The 14,749-nt window shown below is 40.8% G+C and overlaps 2 protein-coding genes across 2 annotated transcripts; one reads left to right on the forward strand and one right to left on the reverse strand.

The window, feature by feature from the left end:
- Positions 1-484: 484 nt before the first annotated feature.
- LOC110979979 (plastin-3-like) lies at positions 485-14,293 on the reverse strand. The gene is made up of 13 exons (XM_022236202.2): positions 14,049-14,293; positions 9,367-9,522; positions 8,015-8,162; positions 7,241-7,349; positions 6,589-6,796; positions 5,925-6,069; positions 5,406-5,521; positions 4,913-4,990; positions 4,467-4,590; positions 3,857-3,945; positions 2,682-2,990; positions 2,375-2,518; positions 485-1,542 (listed from the first exon to the last, which is right to left on the reverse strand). The coding sequence occupies exons 1-13, from the start codon at positions 14,121-14,123 to the stop codon at positions 1,393-1,395; spliced, it is 1,851 nt and encodes a 616-aa protein (XP_022091894.2). The 5' UTR covers positions 14,124-14,293; the 3' UTR covers positions 485-1,392.
- On the forward strand, positions 10,044-13,135 carry LOC110979980 (N-alpha-acetyltransferase 80-like). Its single transcript, XM_022236203.2, has 4 exons — positions 10,044-10,348; positions 10,645-10,796; positions 11,236-11,426; positions 12,241-13,135. The coding sequence occupies exons 1-4, from the start codon at positions 10,251-10,253 to the stop codon at positions 12,385-12,387; spliced, it is 588 nt and encodes a 195-aa protein (XP_022091895.1). The 5' UTR covers positions 10,044-10,250; the 3' UTR covers positions 12,388-13,135.
- Positions 14,294-14,749: the final 456 nt, after the last annotated feature.

Below are 14,749 nucleotides of genomic sequence, written 5' to 3' on the forward strand. Positions count from 1 at the left end.
TTTCACAACTTTCATGAGGGAGGAGGCTTGCTCCTGGCCCATGGGCATCGCCAGGATTTTTGCGGGGAGGTTTCACATTTTTGCCCTGCGGGAAATTTCTATAAGCAACGAACTCAAACCATCGATGGAAGGATTTTTAAAGCAAATTAGGGATTTTAATCCTCTTTCATGTCTTATATCAAGTTTTCATTTTCTTTTGTTCTCTTTCCTTTTTTTCCGATTTTATTTTTCTCCTTTTTCAGGGGAAGCACCCCTCACCCCCACAACGCCAAGGGCCCCACTAGGTGTGCGCCTTTATTAAATCACACCCCCATTTCTAGCTACACTGAGGTAAATTGGAGCAGTTTCCACTATTCGTTTACATATATCCATCAAGTTTTATACACAGGTATTGCATTTTATTGTATCAATGTTGTCACGCGTAAAGGGTTCGTTTCACATTCTAAGTTGTATCAAATGAAACAAACATCAAACAGACTGAAAATAACTGACACCTTCACACATTTTATTGTGTTTCTAATTTTCTCTACCCAAGGCTCTGAAAAGAGGATAAACATTTATTTAATAATAAGGATACAGGTATACTAATAAAACAAAATTCTGAACAACCGCGACACCCACCGTTTCTCTTAGTAAATCATCATTTTCGTGACACACTTATTTTTTCACACTATGTAAATGTTTGCAAAATTTCACCAAATAAACAGTTTGAGTTTATTTTATTCTGACTCTAATTGCAACAAAAAACACAAGGAATTTATATATGAGAAAATAATTTTACTTTTAACAGAACAAGAACAAGGCTGCTTAGCCGCAAATATGAATGAACATTCCTGCTCCATATGAATATAAAATTGTAAAAGATAAATTACCTATTTTTCCTACCATCATGGATTGACAGAGCTCTTTACCACGTTACAGTGTCAAGATGAGTTTTTAAAATAACTTTTTAATAGGTTGAACGACCTTGCACCCGAATTTTACAGTGGCTAAACACACAATAAACTAATTTGAAACCGTAGGCTGAATATAAGGACCGTAATGTATGTAATTATAACTGTATTAGTAGACCATTGAAAGAATTATTTATCGTGCGTTTCCACTCTCTGATTTTTAACTTGTATCACAGTTTCTCGCTTTTAAAAGCATTATGTCCTCAATCCTCAAATCCTGAAAAATTATCGCCAACTTCAAAAATAAAAGACTGCTTTACCCTAATTCCTAATTTATTTTCAACCATCGCCCCAGATTCGGCGTCTAATCTCAGTCAACATTCATAGGATTACGCATGAACAATTTGATCCCTTTCCACCCTAGTGGCTACTTTCATGAACTTTGAAAAACAAGATGAAAAATTAATGATTCTCTTGGGGTTGCCGATACATGACGTTACTATTTCTTCAAGGCGACCGCCATAAGACTTGCGAACAATGTCAAAAGCATCTTCGGTTTCACTTCCAAAATATCCTCAGGAAAGATGTACACAGAGGCACCGATTTTCCGAGCCATTGATACGGCGTACCTGGCATTGCCTGGCTTTTCCTGTCGAAAAAGTGAAAATAGTTCAGTTTACGCTACTTTTAACAGAATTTTACTGCAAAGTCTGTGGTGTCAAAATCAACACTTTTTGATGTTATAAGATGACAACACTATCGGATGTTATTTTTACATTGCTGGTGCTACTTTCCACACCTATAGGTGTTCCAATACACTGGAGGGTGTTAAAAGTAACACCAAAAGTTTTAACACGAGTGAAAAGTGTCGGTGTAGTCCTCTGATAACACGTCAGGAGGGCTTAATTTGACACCCGAAGTTTTGCAGTGTACATGTTCAGCAAACTTGAGCCCTATATGGAGTTGTCCTTGAGGGATCAGCAGGGGTTTGCCGAGATGGCTGCAACTCAAACCGAACTCATGAGTAATTTCAGGCCGCAACAACACATTCGGACACAGACCTATATTATTATACTGTACGATCCTCAGCAGTGAACGTAAACCTTCGAGTGTATCCGTGATCTGAACTTGCCTACACAAGCTGCATCCACTTGGGATGTTCAACTTTTATTCGTAAAAACAATGCTGTCTGAATGCAATGACTATGGCTTGAAATCGCATAATTAAGTCTATGGTTGTGACTAAAGGATAAGATAACTGATGTGAGGAATACTGAGCTCAAAGACTAGACGGCATTGGTGAATTAGGTGTTTGGGATTTCATACAAATGGTATATTATCCTGTTCATTTATGAGCAAATCTGGGCTACGTATGTATTAATCACGTCTTATGCGAACATCAAAATCAAGAAAGCCTAACTCCATTATTGGACTATTAGCAAGAAACTATGATAGGGGTACAATTTTTTTACATCAGCTTACCTCATCTGTTATGCCTTGGGAAACAAGTGACCAGTTGACAGATTCCACCTTTATTGCGTCGACAAGTTCCAGGACTACCTTGGCATCGGCGATGGAAGGATCCTTGAAGTTAGAAATACGGCTGGCTTTACCTGCCACTTGCAGCTGGAAAAAGTTGATATTTAGTTTGTCAGAATCATAAGTACTAGGAAAAGCTTCATAGATCTGTTTACCTGCTTTGATTAGCTGCAAGGGAGAAAAGACATGTATATGATTGACTCAGAAAAAAAATACAAAACAAATACACTGAAAAAATAAGTACAAATACCTTGTTGTTAATCCATTCGATAATTTCTTTATCCTCCAACTTTGAGTCACTTCCGGATAGTTTTGACAGTGCACTGAGAACGTGTTGTCTCAGCATCTGCCAAACAATAGCCAGGACTAACGTTTTGGTTCCGTTGAAGATGTCTTCGCCACCAATGCCAACTAGAGAAAATCTCAGTTGATGGCAGAGTTCTACGACGTAGTTGCAATTTTCCAACATCTTCATTTTCCAGCCAAGCCTCGGTTGCAGATTTTCCGATCTGTTTACTTTAGACCAGTTTACTATGCCCGGTTTCACCTTTTCAAGGAGCTTAGAGAGACAACATAAAATTTGATGAAATTCAGACAGTGGTAATTATTTTTTTCACTGGTTTACTGTTTCGAAATATACCAATAGAGGAATTAATGGTGCTACATAGATTATTGAAACTTCAATATAGGGTCTGTTCTTTTGACATGACGGTCGTGTTTCTCTATGGCCGTCGGTACAAAATAAAAGACTAATTCAAAGAGTGTTATAAAAATTCCACACAGGTATGAAACACCAGATGATAAATGCACTTACTAAATATTAAATGAAAATTCAACCTTTCTTTAATTATTAATTGGACAAATTTCCATTTTGAGCGAAATTGAGGTGAAATGATTAAAAAAACAACTAAAATGATATCTCTGCAAACGTTGGCCACTCGTACAAAAATGAAAATGGTCTATTGGTCACCATTGAGGCCACTCATGGTATTTAATCCCCTCTTCATGCAGGGACGGATGCATGAAATTAATAACAGTAAAAATACAATTGTGTTATGGTATACAGAGCCACTATTATACCAAATTTTACGAATTTAACATTTTTCGCGTCGTACCTAATCTTTAACAAGTTTGAGAAGGGGTTGTAGAAGAGAATCCGTAAAAAAAGCGTTAATTTAACCGGTCAGGTTTGTGGCATTAAAACTTTTTATATCATTCTGAAAGTCTGCGCAAGCGATTTATATCGATTGAAGGATGCATAATCGTAACTGATGTAATACCTTGCGCGATCATAGGAGGCAGTACAGAGCCTTATATGGCCTTGCAAGGACACCACTAGTAATAAGTGGCCTGTGATGGAATTTACATATCTATATTTTTGGTTCAAGTGTTAGCTTGAGTCCACTGAGAGTAGTTTAGTCTCACCTGTAGGAGGATAAGCCCATTTTTTAGACCACCATAGAGCCAGTAAACCCGAGGAGACACACCAAGGCTGTTCATCCAGTTTCTGAAAGCTTTAAAGATGAGGAATAATCTTCCATGAGCGAGCCAGTAAGGTATTTCAACAGCGCATGCCCAACACGACGCTATTACGCGCATCCTATCAGCGCAGTCCTAAGGTGCCTTTCCATAGTATGCGCGTCAGTACTTGCGTCAAGCGTTGCAAATCCGTCAAAATCGCCCTGGGAACGATTTTGACGGACACGCGTCAAAATCGTTCCCAGGGCGATTTTGACGGATACGTGTGTTATGTTAATGGAGTGGATTTTTGTGTCAGTGAAAGTGAAACGCATTAACGCGTCGTTTACGCAACGCACCCAAAAAGCGGCGTACACGAGGAAAGTTGCCAACATGCTAACTCACGCACGCGCTTTGTTCCCGAAAGACCTTGGCTTTTTGAAATGCCACAAGGCTCCTAATTTTGAGCACAGATCTGAAACCTCTGGTGTAAAGTCTCCATCACTGAGGTCAAAAGTATGTATTTTATAACCTGTGCCATTTTGCCAAAGCATAATTTGAACCACTTGAAGCTTACTCCTTTCCTCTCTTGTTTCGGTTACATTCTCAAAATCCTCGTCTGGAGGTTGCAAGGCCGGGAAATAGTGGAACAAATTGGCAACAAAAGCCATGTTCAGGTTCTCGTTACCACTAACGACATCCTGGATGCAAAGGAAAGTTTGAATTAAAAAAAGATCATAAGGAAAGGGACTTGCGTTTCGCCACAAGAACAATCTCTGATAGGCCTATAACCATTAAGTTCATTCGAACAATAGAGTTGCGTCAAACACGAAGCTAAGTTTTGTATCAAAACTGTCAGCAAACTAAGCATAGTGCAAGACTAAACTGAATTTCCTACTTTTTCTTGTATTCCTTTTAAGTATTAGATCCTACGGGCGTTCAATTATTGACCGGTTGATGTAAAGGGAAAACCTCTGAATTATTACATGCTATGTCTTATTGCAATATTATATCCCTTTTTACCTCAGGTGTCACGAAGTCGTCGCACTTAATCCTTGCTGCATTGGCAAGCACAGCTTTTGCTTTGACCAACGGAGGATCCTGATAAAGGAACAGATATCAGACCTTAACGTCATAAAAGTAAAAATACCTCGGTTTTAACATTTTGAAAAAGGAAGCCACATTAATTTAGACACAAAAGTAAATTTTCAAATAATGTAAATTGCTTGGTATGGTTTCTTCAAACTACGTACATGTTGACTCTATACGCTTAGTAAATCAAAATGATTCTGCTTAGGGCCTAACGGCGCTTCTTCAAACTAAATAAGTTACTTCTAAGTACCCTTTCGGGCCTTTAGTGGTGGTCCACATTGGGGGCTTTTACACGCTTACGTTAAGAACGGTATACCGTAAATAAAATAGACCGAAGATATCGCCTTTCTCTTGGTATTGAAAAAAACAAAACGAAAAAACTTCTGGCGCATCCACTCAATGCCAGGTGAAGTCTATCTCTTACCCCAGACACAATTTGGGTTATGCCTGCTTCAGCGGGTCCAATCTGTAGCAATAAAATACCATAGATTTCCGAATTCTGGAGGTCATTCCCAAGGTTGGTGATAAGACGGGTACTACCTGCAAATTGGCAAAAATGTCTCTTCAGTTTATGATCGAGAGGTTAATAACTTTGCACATAAAGATGTACTTGAAAAATAATAACCTGATGCATAATAACAAGTAGCTTGTTAGATAACTTCAATTCTCTGGATTTACGTTGAAAAGAAATTTGCTGTCATGAGGGAAACTCATTCGGCAGGAAAAAATAAGCTTAGTGCTACATTGGCTTCGTTGGAATATCAAATGTCTGGCTTAGCACGATGGCAAGACTTTATATAAGCAATTTTGGATAGTCATTGTTTGTGAATTAAATGTTCAACCGGGATCAGGTCGTGGTTATACCCGTCACCATCGGCTCTGATGTGAGACATTTTAAACTTGCACTCATATTCGTTTCAACTTCCATAAGTTTCACACATACCAGCCCTTTTCAAATGATAGTTGACCCATCTGATTAAAATTTCCTCCGGCGATAGGGCGATAAGCTCGTCTTGGGTCTCTCCCTCATTCAGCAGGCTCAACAAGTACGGGTTACTCTCAAGATTGATGTGGCTCACTAATCCCTCCTACACACGTGATGAGAAGAAGAGGGGTGATTGGTTAGCTTTGTTTCATTGAATTCCTAGTCAATAAGGGTGCAAATGTGGTTATTCCCTTTGTCGTGCAAATCAAAAGTTTCAAATTGTTCGGCTCATACATATCATTAAACAAATTAATACTAGTACAAATCTTAGTATTTCATCATCTAGCTAATACGACTTTTGCGACATCTGAACACCGCCAATGTTCAAGGGAACGAGTAAGCTTGTGAAGTTTTTTCGCAAGCTCTCGGACTAACACTGAACATACAGTGTTTATCTATATATAAGTTGGGTAAGGACAAAATTCGTTATTTAAAAAACTGGGCCAGTTCGGTTTTCCAACAGCGCATGCCCAATCTGCGGCTACTCGAGAACAGCTATGCGCCCACAGTCTGTAATATCAGTGCAGCCATATAGGCAGAGAATACGAGCGCGCCTTGTTCCCGAAGGACCTTGGCTTTATGAAATACCGAACCGGCTCATTAACTTGATCAAGCAACTTACGTAAACAATCTGCCACAGCAAATCGAGCACAAGATGAGGTACTCCACCTACGATATCTTGGGGGTCAATATTTACAACATTGCAGCCAATGGCTCTTGCTGAATTCAGCGCAAGTATGGTATTCTCCATTATCACATAGGCGTTGAGCTTCCCCTTGTTCAGTGCTCTCTCATCCACGGTATTGGGCACTGAAAGGTTGATAATTTTGCTGAAATATTGACAGGTTAAATAGACAATAATGAGATTCAATTTAAACTTTAAATCATGGTACAGAACTTGCCGATGAAAGGCTTAGAATTTAGCTGTTATAAAATGCAGAGATAAGAAAAACTATATTACGAGGAATTTAAACTATACTCTAGACATCAAAGGACATAAGATACTATCTTGAATACTGAAACAAAAGGGTGTATCTCAATACTGAAAACGTACAGGAATTGAGTCATTTAAAGTCTGTCGGCTGATCTTTGTCTAAAATTAATTAAGATGTCTTTATTAATATATTTTGATATTGAACTGTTTGAATAAATTGCGCCATTGAGAAAAGATGACTAAATCTTGTACCAGGCTTAATTGGGGGCCTTTCTGAGAATTAAAAAAAAAGAACGATGAAAAAGAAACTGCAAACCAACCGATCAAATTCTGGTCTTACCAGATAAGTATCCCATCGCTGACTTTGTTGAATAGATCATTGGTTGTTTTATCGATCGGCAAGTGGGCCTTTACGTCTTCATCATTTTCCAATTTCTTGTTGATATATTCTAAAGATAAAAATTTATTCCGTTTTAGAGGGCGTGATGGTAACATTATAAAAATGAATGACCATTTGATTTTTTTTTTTTTTGGTTTTACACATTTTATCAAAGCGCGCAGAATCTTAGTGAGGCCCACTCGTGCCTTTTTGACACACCAACCCAACTTATTGCTGTAAATGTATGATAGAGCTCGAGTAACAGGGTACAGGGAGCCGAAGGATCCATCAGCGACTATTTCCACGGAACACTGAATTCCATATACGATTAATTAATTAATTAATAGACCAGACAGCCATGGATGTTTTACTGCCAGGGGCTGCACGCACAAGACTAGGGCCTACACGCTTACTGATTGGTCAAAACGTGGAAATAAAAAATGACCGTCATGAATATTTAATCACCGAATGTCTGCGTCAATTGTCGATGCGGCTTGCTTTGATGTGCAGTTCACAAGAAGTTATTACAAGATACAGCCAATACAGGCGTTTCATAATATCGCGCCTCGGAGTTTGCAACGCGCTGACCAATCACAGTGAGCAAAATCTGGCGATCCAATGCGCGTTTGGAAAGGGTCGACAGATTTCGCGCACTGTGATTGGTCAACGCGATGCAAACTCTTGAAGGCGCACTATTGTGAACTGCCTGTATTACGCCAAGCGACTCATACTTACCAACAAGTGCAACTTTCGTTGGTTCATCATAAGAATGCTGTTGACCCTCATCAGGAGACTTCAAATTAACGCATTGCAATTTGTATGCTTTCTCTGCCACTTTGAATAGGCCTACATTAACTTTCTGGGATTTGACGTTAGTGTACATCTGTCCAAAAGAAAAATAGTAGCCAAAACGATGGATGGCAGTCCCGAAAACTGGGGTTTCATGGTAACTGGAATACTTTTTGCCTATTAATTCAGTAGGCCCTCCCACTTTGCACGTGGGCATTCAACACGTGCTCTTTTTCCAATGCCACAACACGTTCCAGTACAGCTTAGTTCCCATGGGTACGATCTTGTCACGTCATGTTGGTGCCCACCTCTAACCCCTGGTATCGTATAATTTAAATATCAACATGTTTTGGATATTTAAATTAAGCCTTACATTAATCCTAATTAAATGAGGCCGTATCCAAAATACACGTACTTCACAGAGGGTTAAAATTACAGAGGAGTCTTTAGTAGTGGCCGCAGTAAGTTCCCATAGAGTCGTGCGTGAGTTGAAGCCATAGCCAAGTGATTTAAACATGGCTAAATTTAGTGTGGCACCAATTCACATACATGTACATGTACACGGCTATAAATGTGGTCTTGAATGTGTCCAAACTTTGAAACAAAAATTGATTCAGGTTAGTTGCGAAGGATTTCTTTGCGTCAAATTCACATTGTCGCTCACTTTTCAGGCCGCATCTTTTCAGGGATTTCACTTTCGAAGTAAACTGAAAAAGCTCTTTAAGTTTGTCTATATTCAAACAAAAATATCCTTGAAATCGAAGGATTGGGATCCGCAGGCTGGGATTCAGACACCAGTTTCTCTCACAAAAGTAGGAATCCTCCAGGATCCTATGGGATTCTATAGAATCCTGTAGGATTCCTATAGGACTTTTAGGTTTCCACAGCAAAAGAAGGCAGCATTTTTGGTAGGGCCTAATCAAAACGCATTCACAAGAAAAGATGCCTATGGGCTCCAGATCCAAGCTGGACCAAGAGAAGGCTCAATTTTCCTGGCAACGGAGGCTTTGGTAGCAAGTGGGCATCACTGGTACACGAACGACTATGAAACGCAAGTATTAAACAAAATTTACACTGGCGACCAACACGGTTCTTTTTCAACCGATGAGGGGGTGTTTCTGCTCAAGGCGGATAGAAAGCTTTGAAGAGTCTTTAATAAACACTGCTCTGTTCACTGCTTAATGGAAATCGAAATCTTGCATTGTTAGGACTTGTTGAAAACTTTGGTAATAAAATTAATTCTGCATCTACAGGTTTTGTCGATATTTTGGTTAGTTCATATTATCAGGTTTACTCACTTCTAGAAATTCCGAGAACTCTACCGTTCCGTTTTTATCTTTGTCAACAGCCGAGATGATATCTCTAATTTTATATGCAGGGACGCTCTCGCCGAGTTTCTGGAGTATGGCGCCAATTTCTTTGACTGAAATGCGGCCATTCTCATCTTGATCAAACTAGAGAGAAACCAAATAAAAATCATTGTCAGTGGTTAAGAATTTATAATACAAGGTTTTTGCATCTTCACATAGTTGGAAATCGGTGTCAAGTGTAGATTTCCCTGCCATTCCAGACAACAGGTTCAAGCACCTTTATCATGATTAAATTTTAAGGCCGAAAATTATGGTGCAATCAATGCAAGATGAAGTAAGAGTTATTTCTAAGCACCGATGCCACCACATGCACCGACTTCTCATGATTCCGAACTCAAGCAACAAAACAGACTGAAGACACGTCTATGGCATAGAATTATCAATACTCTGAAGGTTCAGTGGTGTATAACTACGTGACCTTCGTTAGCACGTTCGGTCAAAGTCTTTTTTTCAGTACACAAATTGTAGACACAATCATGCGTTGACTGCATTTAGCAGGACAAGGTCGCGTGATATTATAGACTTATATTTAAAGCTGCACAAACCCTTATTACACAGAACAATGATTTCGTCCGAGACTAAATAACCGTTATTCTTGGGTACGTAAACTCAATCCTCGTGATGTTGCTGACTGCAACAGTACATCCCATTGTTGAAGTTTATTTGTAATATCTGGGAGAAATAAAACTGTTCAGCAATAATTAAATATGTGATCTGCCGTTGTCACGTGCTACCTGCTGCAATTCAACCTATTATAAAACGCAGCACGGTTGAGAAGATGAAGCAGAAAGGTGGCAAGGGGACACGTCGACATGGCTTTACATTTGAAACCTCTCCATTCCAACCCAGACTTAATCGAAGACACGATCAGGCTTGTCAAGGAGGCGTGGCCTGAGTCGTTGGCTGAAAGGTAGGCGCATTATGGTGATTTTTAATGGTTCAACTGCCGTCATTTAAAACCATGTCTGAACTACTTAGCTGTGGCTTGAAATTATGCACGAGTCTATGGTGGTGGCTACAGCCAATTTTCATGCAGTCATGCGTAATCTCAAACCGCAGCAAAGTGCTTTGGACGGAAGTCACGGGTTCCAATCACTCACGAGGAATCTTGGGATTTTCTTCGCAATAATCTGGCATAGTGAGAGTGATCAAAATAACATATCCGACGCAAAGCTAAATTAATGTCTTTGGTTTTTCTCTATAAAGGTTGAGGTTACTTGAAACGTCCCATTGTAAGGGTGTACCTTGTTCCCTGGCCTTAGCGGAATCGCGAGAGGGCGTCGCCGAGGAAGTCTTGGGCCACGTGCGAATAGTAAGAGTGTCCCCGGAGAGCGAAAACCGTTTTTATCTGGAGGCAGGTAAAGTGTTGCACTTAGAGAAACAAAATTTCAGGCGTGCGACAACATCATCGCGGGATGTCCACAATGCGCATGCCCACAATGAAACGCGTTGGAGGTCATTATTGGACGCGCATGCGAGGTCTGGCAAAATCCGACAGTGCGGCCCTACCAGGCGGGCGAGCGTGAACATGGGCGATTCACAAGAGTGCGCCTCCAAGAGTTTGCGATGCATTGGCCAATCACAACGCGCGAAATCTGTCAACCCTTTCAACGCGCAGTGGGTCGACAAATTCGCACATTTTGAAGAGCCAATGTGTTGCACACTCTTGGAGGCACTATTGTGAAATAGTGAATGACCGTGGTGTTTTGAAATACCGAACTGGAATTAACGTGACCTTTTTTCACCGTTGATCCAAATATAAATGGGATGCATATTCCATGTTATCCATTTTTTCAGTAACAATCAAGAAATCTCGAAGGAAGGAAGGTTTGGGTAAAAAACTACATGAGCTGATCGCTGACTACGCTAAGAAGACCTTTGGGGCTCGATACATCCATGTGTCAGTTTTGACTGAAGACAACGAAAGATTCTACCGCCGTCTCAACTACAATCAGTACCCGGTGTACGCACCTCAGATTGCCCCAAACGTACGAAACCTGTCTTGGGAATTTCATGCCGATTTCTTTTCCAGTGACTTAATCTACCAGATAAAATCGCGGAGGGTCATACTGGTTGTAGATATAGAAAATGTTACGAATGAATAACACTAGATGCATGATGGAAGGTAAATATGCTTATATTTCGTTGTACTTTTACATTGGAGATTCCTTTGGCAATACCTTGAAACTGTTTGAACTGGGGAGGCAGTGTCAATCAATTTAAAACCAGCTATTCGTTCAATCAATCCTTCCAACAAAAAATGGGCCACCAGCCATACCCTGATATGAGTGTATTCGGCCGGCAAGCACAATTAAAAGCCATTGGGTGCATTCGATTAGCTAACACGTGTAAGTCAAACTTACACGACAGCATGATCCTCGTGCCTGCCCTGGTGTCAGCCACCACTACCCCGGCTGGCGAGCGGGTCTCTGGAGGCTGCCTGGGTGTAATGACGTCACGGATGGACTGTTCGTGCATGGACACGAGGGAACGTGGCGGGAACTTGACCTGTTTCCCAGAATGCTTTGGTGAATACACTACAGCGTTCGATCAGCCTCATTTTGAGGCTTCCCTTTCGCGTACACAGGTGTATTCAGGGAAGCTGGCACAACGCTCGTGGACAAGTGGTACGCGCGCGCTCCCTGCCTCTTTCCACCAATAGGGTGTTGTGATTTGCCAAATGCACGTGCGCGTCAAGCTGAAGAATGTGCGTGTGAATGTGGTGCCACCGCAGTTATGGCGTCTAATCGGATTAGACTATATCGTGCTAAATTTCACAACGTTTGTAACTCTTTTATACAGGTGCTACGAACGTACCGCTACGCCCGGTGGGATGGAGCTATTATCCCAGAGGAAGTGAAATACCTCTATGAAGATGGAGAGTACAGGAAACCAGACGAGCCTGGAATCCAGTCGATTCGTCGATTTGTCAAGGACTTGGACTCATAATGTGAACGTTACAAAGCGCCTTCTTCTGTCCCTTACCAATGAGTGAGAAACTACCACCACTCTGGTTTGTTTCAATCTGCACATTGGGCCGGTACCTAGCCCAGGTGGACTCCCTGATCGTACTACGTTACGGAGGGAGTCCAGCATAAAGGGTCTAAAATTGGGGCGGGGGTTATACCTAAAATTTTCAACACTTTTCCTTTTTCCAAGAGCCAATTTCACCGTCTGTAACTCCTATGCGTCCTTATCTCTACAGCTGGTTGGATAACTAATTCGACACATCACCACCAAAGACAAAAACGGAAAAATAAAGTCGGACGTAAAGTTAATTCTTGCCATTGTCGTGGGCTGTTTTCAGCCGTTCTCCAATGCAGTTCATACAGTGTGTGCGCGCAACTGTCCAAACTCGTCACTGCCAATCACCAATTGAGTCTGCTCATTCTTCTTAGTTTGCGAAAAAAATAAGGAAAGGCCAATCAACAGCACGACTTATGCCGTGATTAACTACATTGTACGTACCGCACGTATGCGCGCCAGCACTGCTCTGCATACTGTGTCCCAATCAGTATATACCGTCGCTCTTGCCTGTTCATTACGATCATCACGTCCGCAATGTAATCCTCTTTTTTATTCCTCAATTATCAAGAAAAGTTACGGTTTCATTTCAATAAAAATCGGATCTCTACAATATTGTGTATTTATACATCTCTATTCAATAAAAATCTACGAACAAATTGAAGATGTTAAACTCTTCAAAGAGAGAAAGTTGATAAACTTATTGCCACAAAACAACCCTGCATAAAACCCGCGACGTTGACAGCAGTTAGTCTTTGAAAATAGCAGGCCGTTTCGCAAATTTACGCGTATAAACCGAAATTTAATCCAAAACAAAATATGAACATTTTAGGGGTAACCAATAGGGAAATAGGCCAATTGGTCAATCTGAAGCCCCGAACTGCGGTTTTTATAGAGTACCAAAGTGGATATGTCACGCGCACAATTAGTGTGTAAAAGGCATTAGTGCGAGAACCAGCGCGTGAACCAACACGCGCGCGTACTCCATTCGTTTGCGCTGCACTTTCTGGTTTACAGTGACGTCACACTGTGGTACTCTATATCGGCAAAATATGGAAGGGCTGCGTAGCACCGTGATCAGAATATCGACAAGAACATGCTTGCCCTGAAGAAGTTACTCAGTTGCCGAAAGCTCGGCAATCACATGTTTCAGAGCACTGATTTGATATTATATATTCTTGTCGATACTCTATATCGGCAGGTGGGTTAAAGTCGGGTACCAGTCACGGCCTCCGTGTAGCACGCGCGCAACAAACCTTCACTGGAAACCGCGCACACACCACAGCTCGGAATCCTGTACGTGCCCCTCTTTTTGTATGTACGTGTACACTTTATGTGCTTGTTGGATCCAGCACTTGAAACTGCTTTAAGACATTAGTTCTTGGTTGTTGTCAGAAATAGATCGGTGATTTGCAAATGCGAAGAAAGATTGAAGTTAGTTCCGTAGGTCTACTTTTGAAAATGTCACTGAAAAGTACCGTCTGGTGCATTTAGGGAGATGAATACAGGAACTACATGTATTAAATTCCTTACGATCCAGTGTCTCCACTCGATCAGAGTGGTGATCTACAATCTACAAAACTCACCGCGTCAAACTGCACTCGTATTTCTTCCAGTTCCTCTGCAGTCAGACTTTCTGTAATCTCAGGAAGCGACGACATGGTTACAGAATCAACAAGACAGACATGAGTGATCGTCGATGAAGAAAAGTTAGGCAACTTTCTGCCTGATGCCGTGGAGCAGTTTGGAAGACTACCGGTTGTGCACTATGCGAATGCACTTGTATATATGATTGGGCTTGATATGTTCATGGAATGACCAATGAGCATAACAAGCAGCTTAAAGGTTAGGCGGGGCTCTGTACATTGCATATGCATAAACCTCGCTTTGTTAGCATCCGTATGGCTTTCTGCATTCTACAGCCTTGAAAAATTATTCAGCTGGAAAAGCTAGCAGATTCTTCCATCATTCCATCAAGTTAAAACATCAAACGCTCTATCGATTTCCATAGCGGAGCAGGTAAAAAGAAGGAATACAATTGTTCAACAAAATTATTGGTCATTTTTAATTTCTAAAACTTGGTTTGGCTTTGTGACCTGAATGGTATTTAATGAGTGGGAATAGATATGCCAGCCAGTCTTTCGGTTCATAGGGGCAATGGAGGCTTGGGCACCATCAGCGCCAGTTCTCTTGATCGGTCTTAAATAAATGTCTCAGACTGTTTCAAATTATACCTTTAGAGTCCAAAAACCAACAAAAAAATAACGTAGCAAAATACTATTCAAGC

Source organism: Acanthaster planci, linkage group LG21, assembly GCF_054643075.1.
Source record: "Acanthaster planci isolate LZ-2023a linkage group LG21, COTS_SCS, whole genome shotgun sequence".
Taxonomy (NCBI): domain Eukaryota; kingdom Metazoa; phylum Echinodermata; class Asteroidea; order Valvatida; family Acanthasteridae; genus Acanthaster; species Acanthaster planci.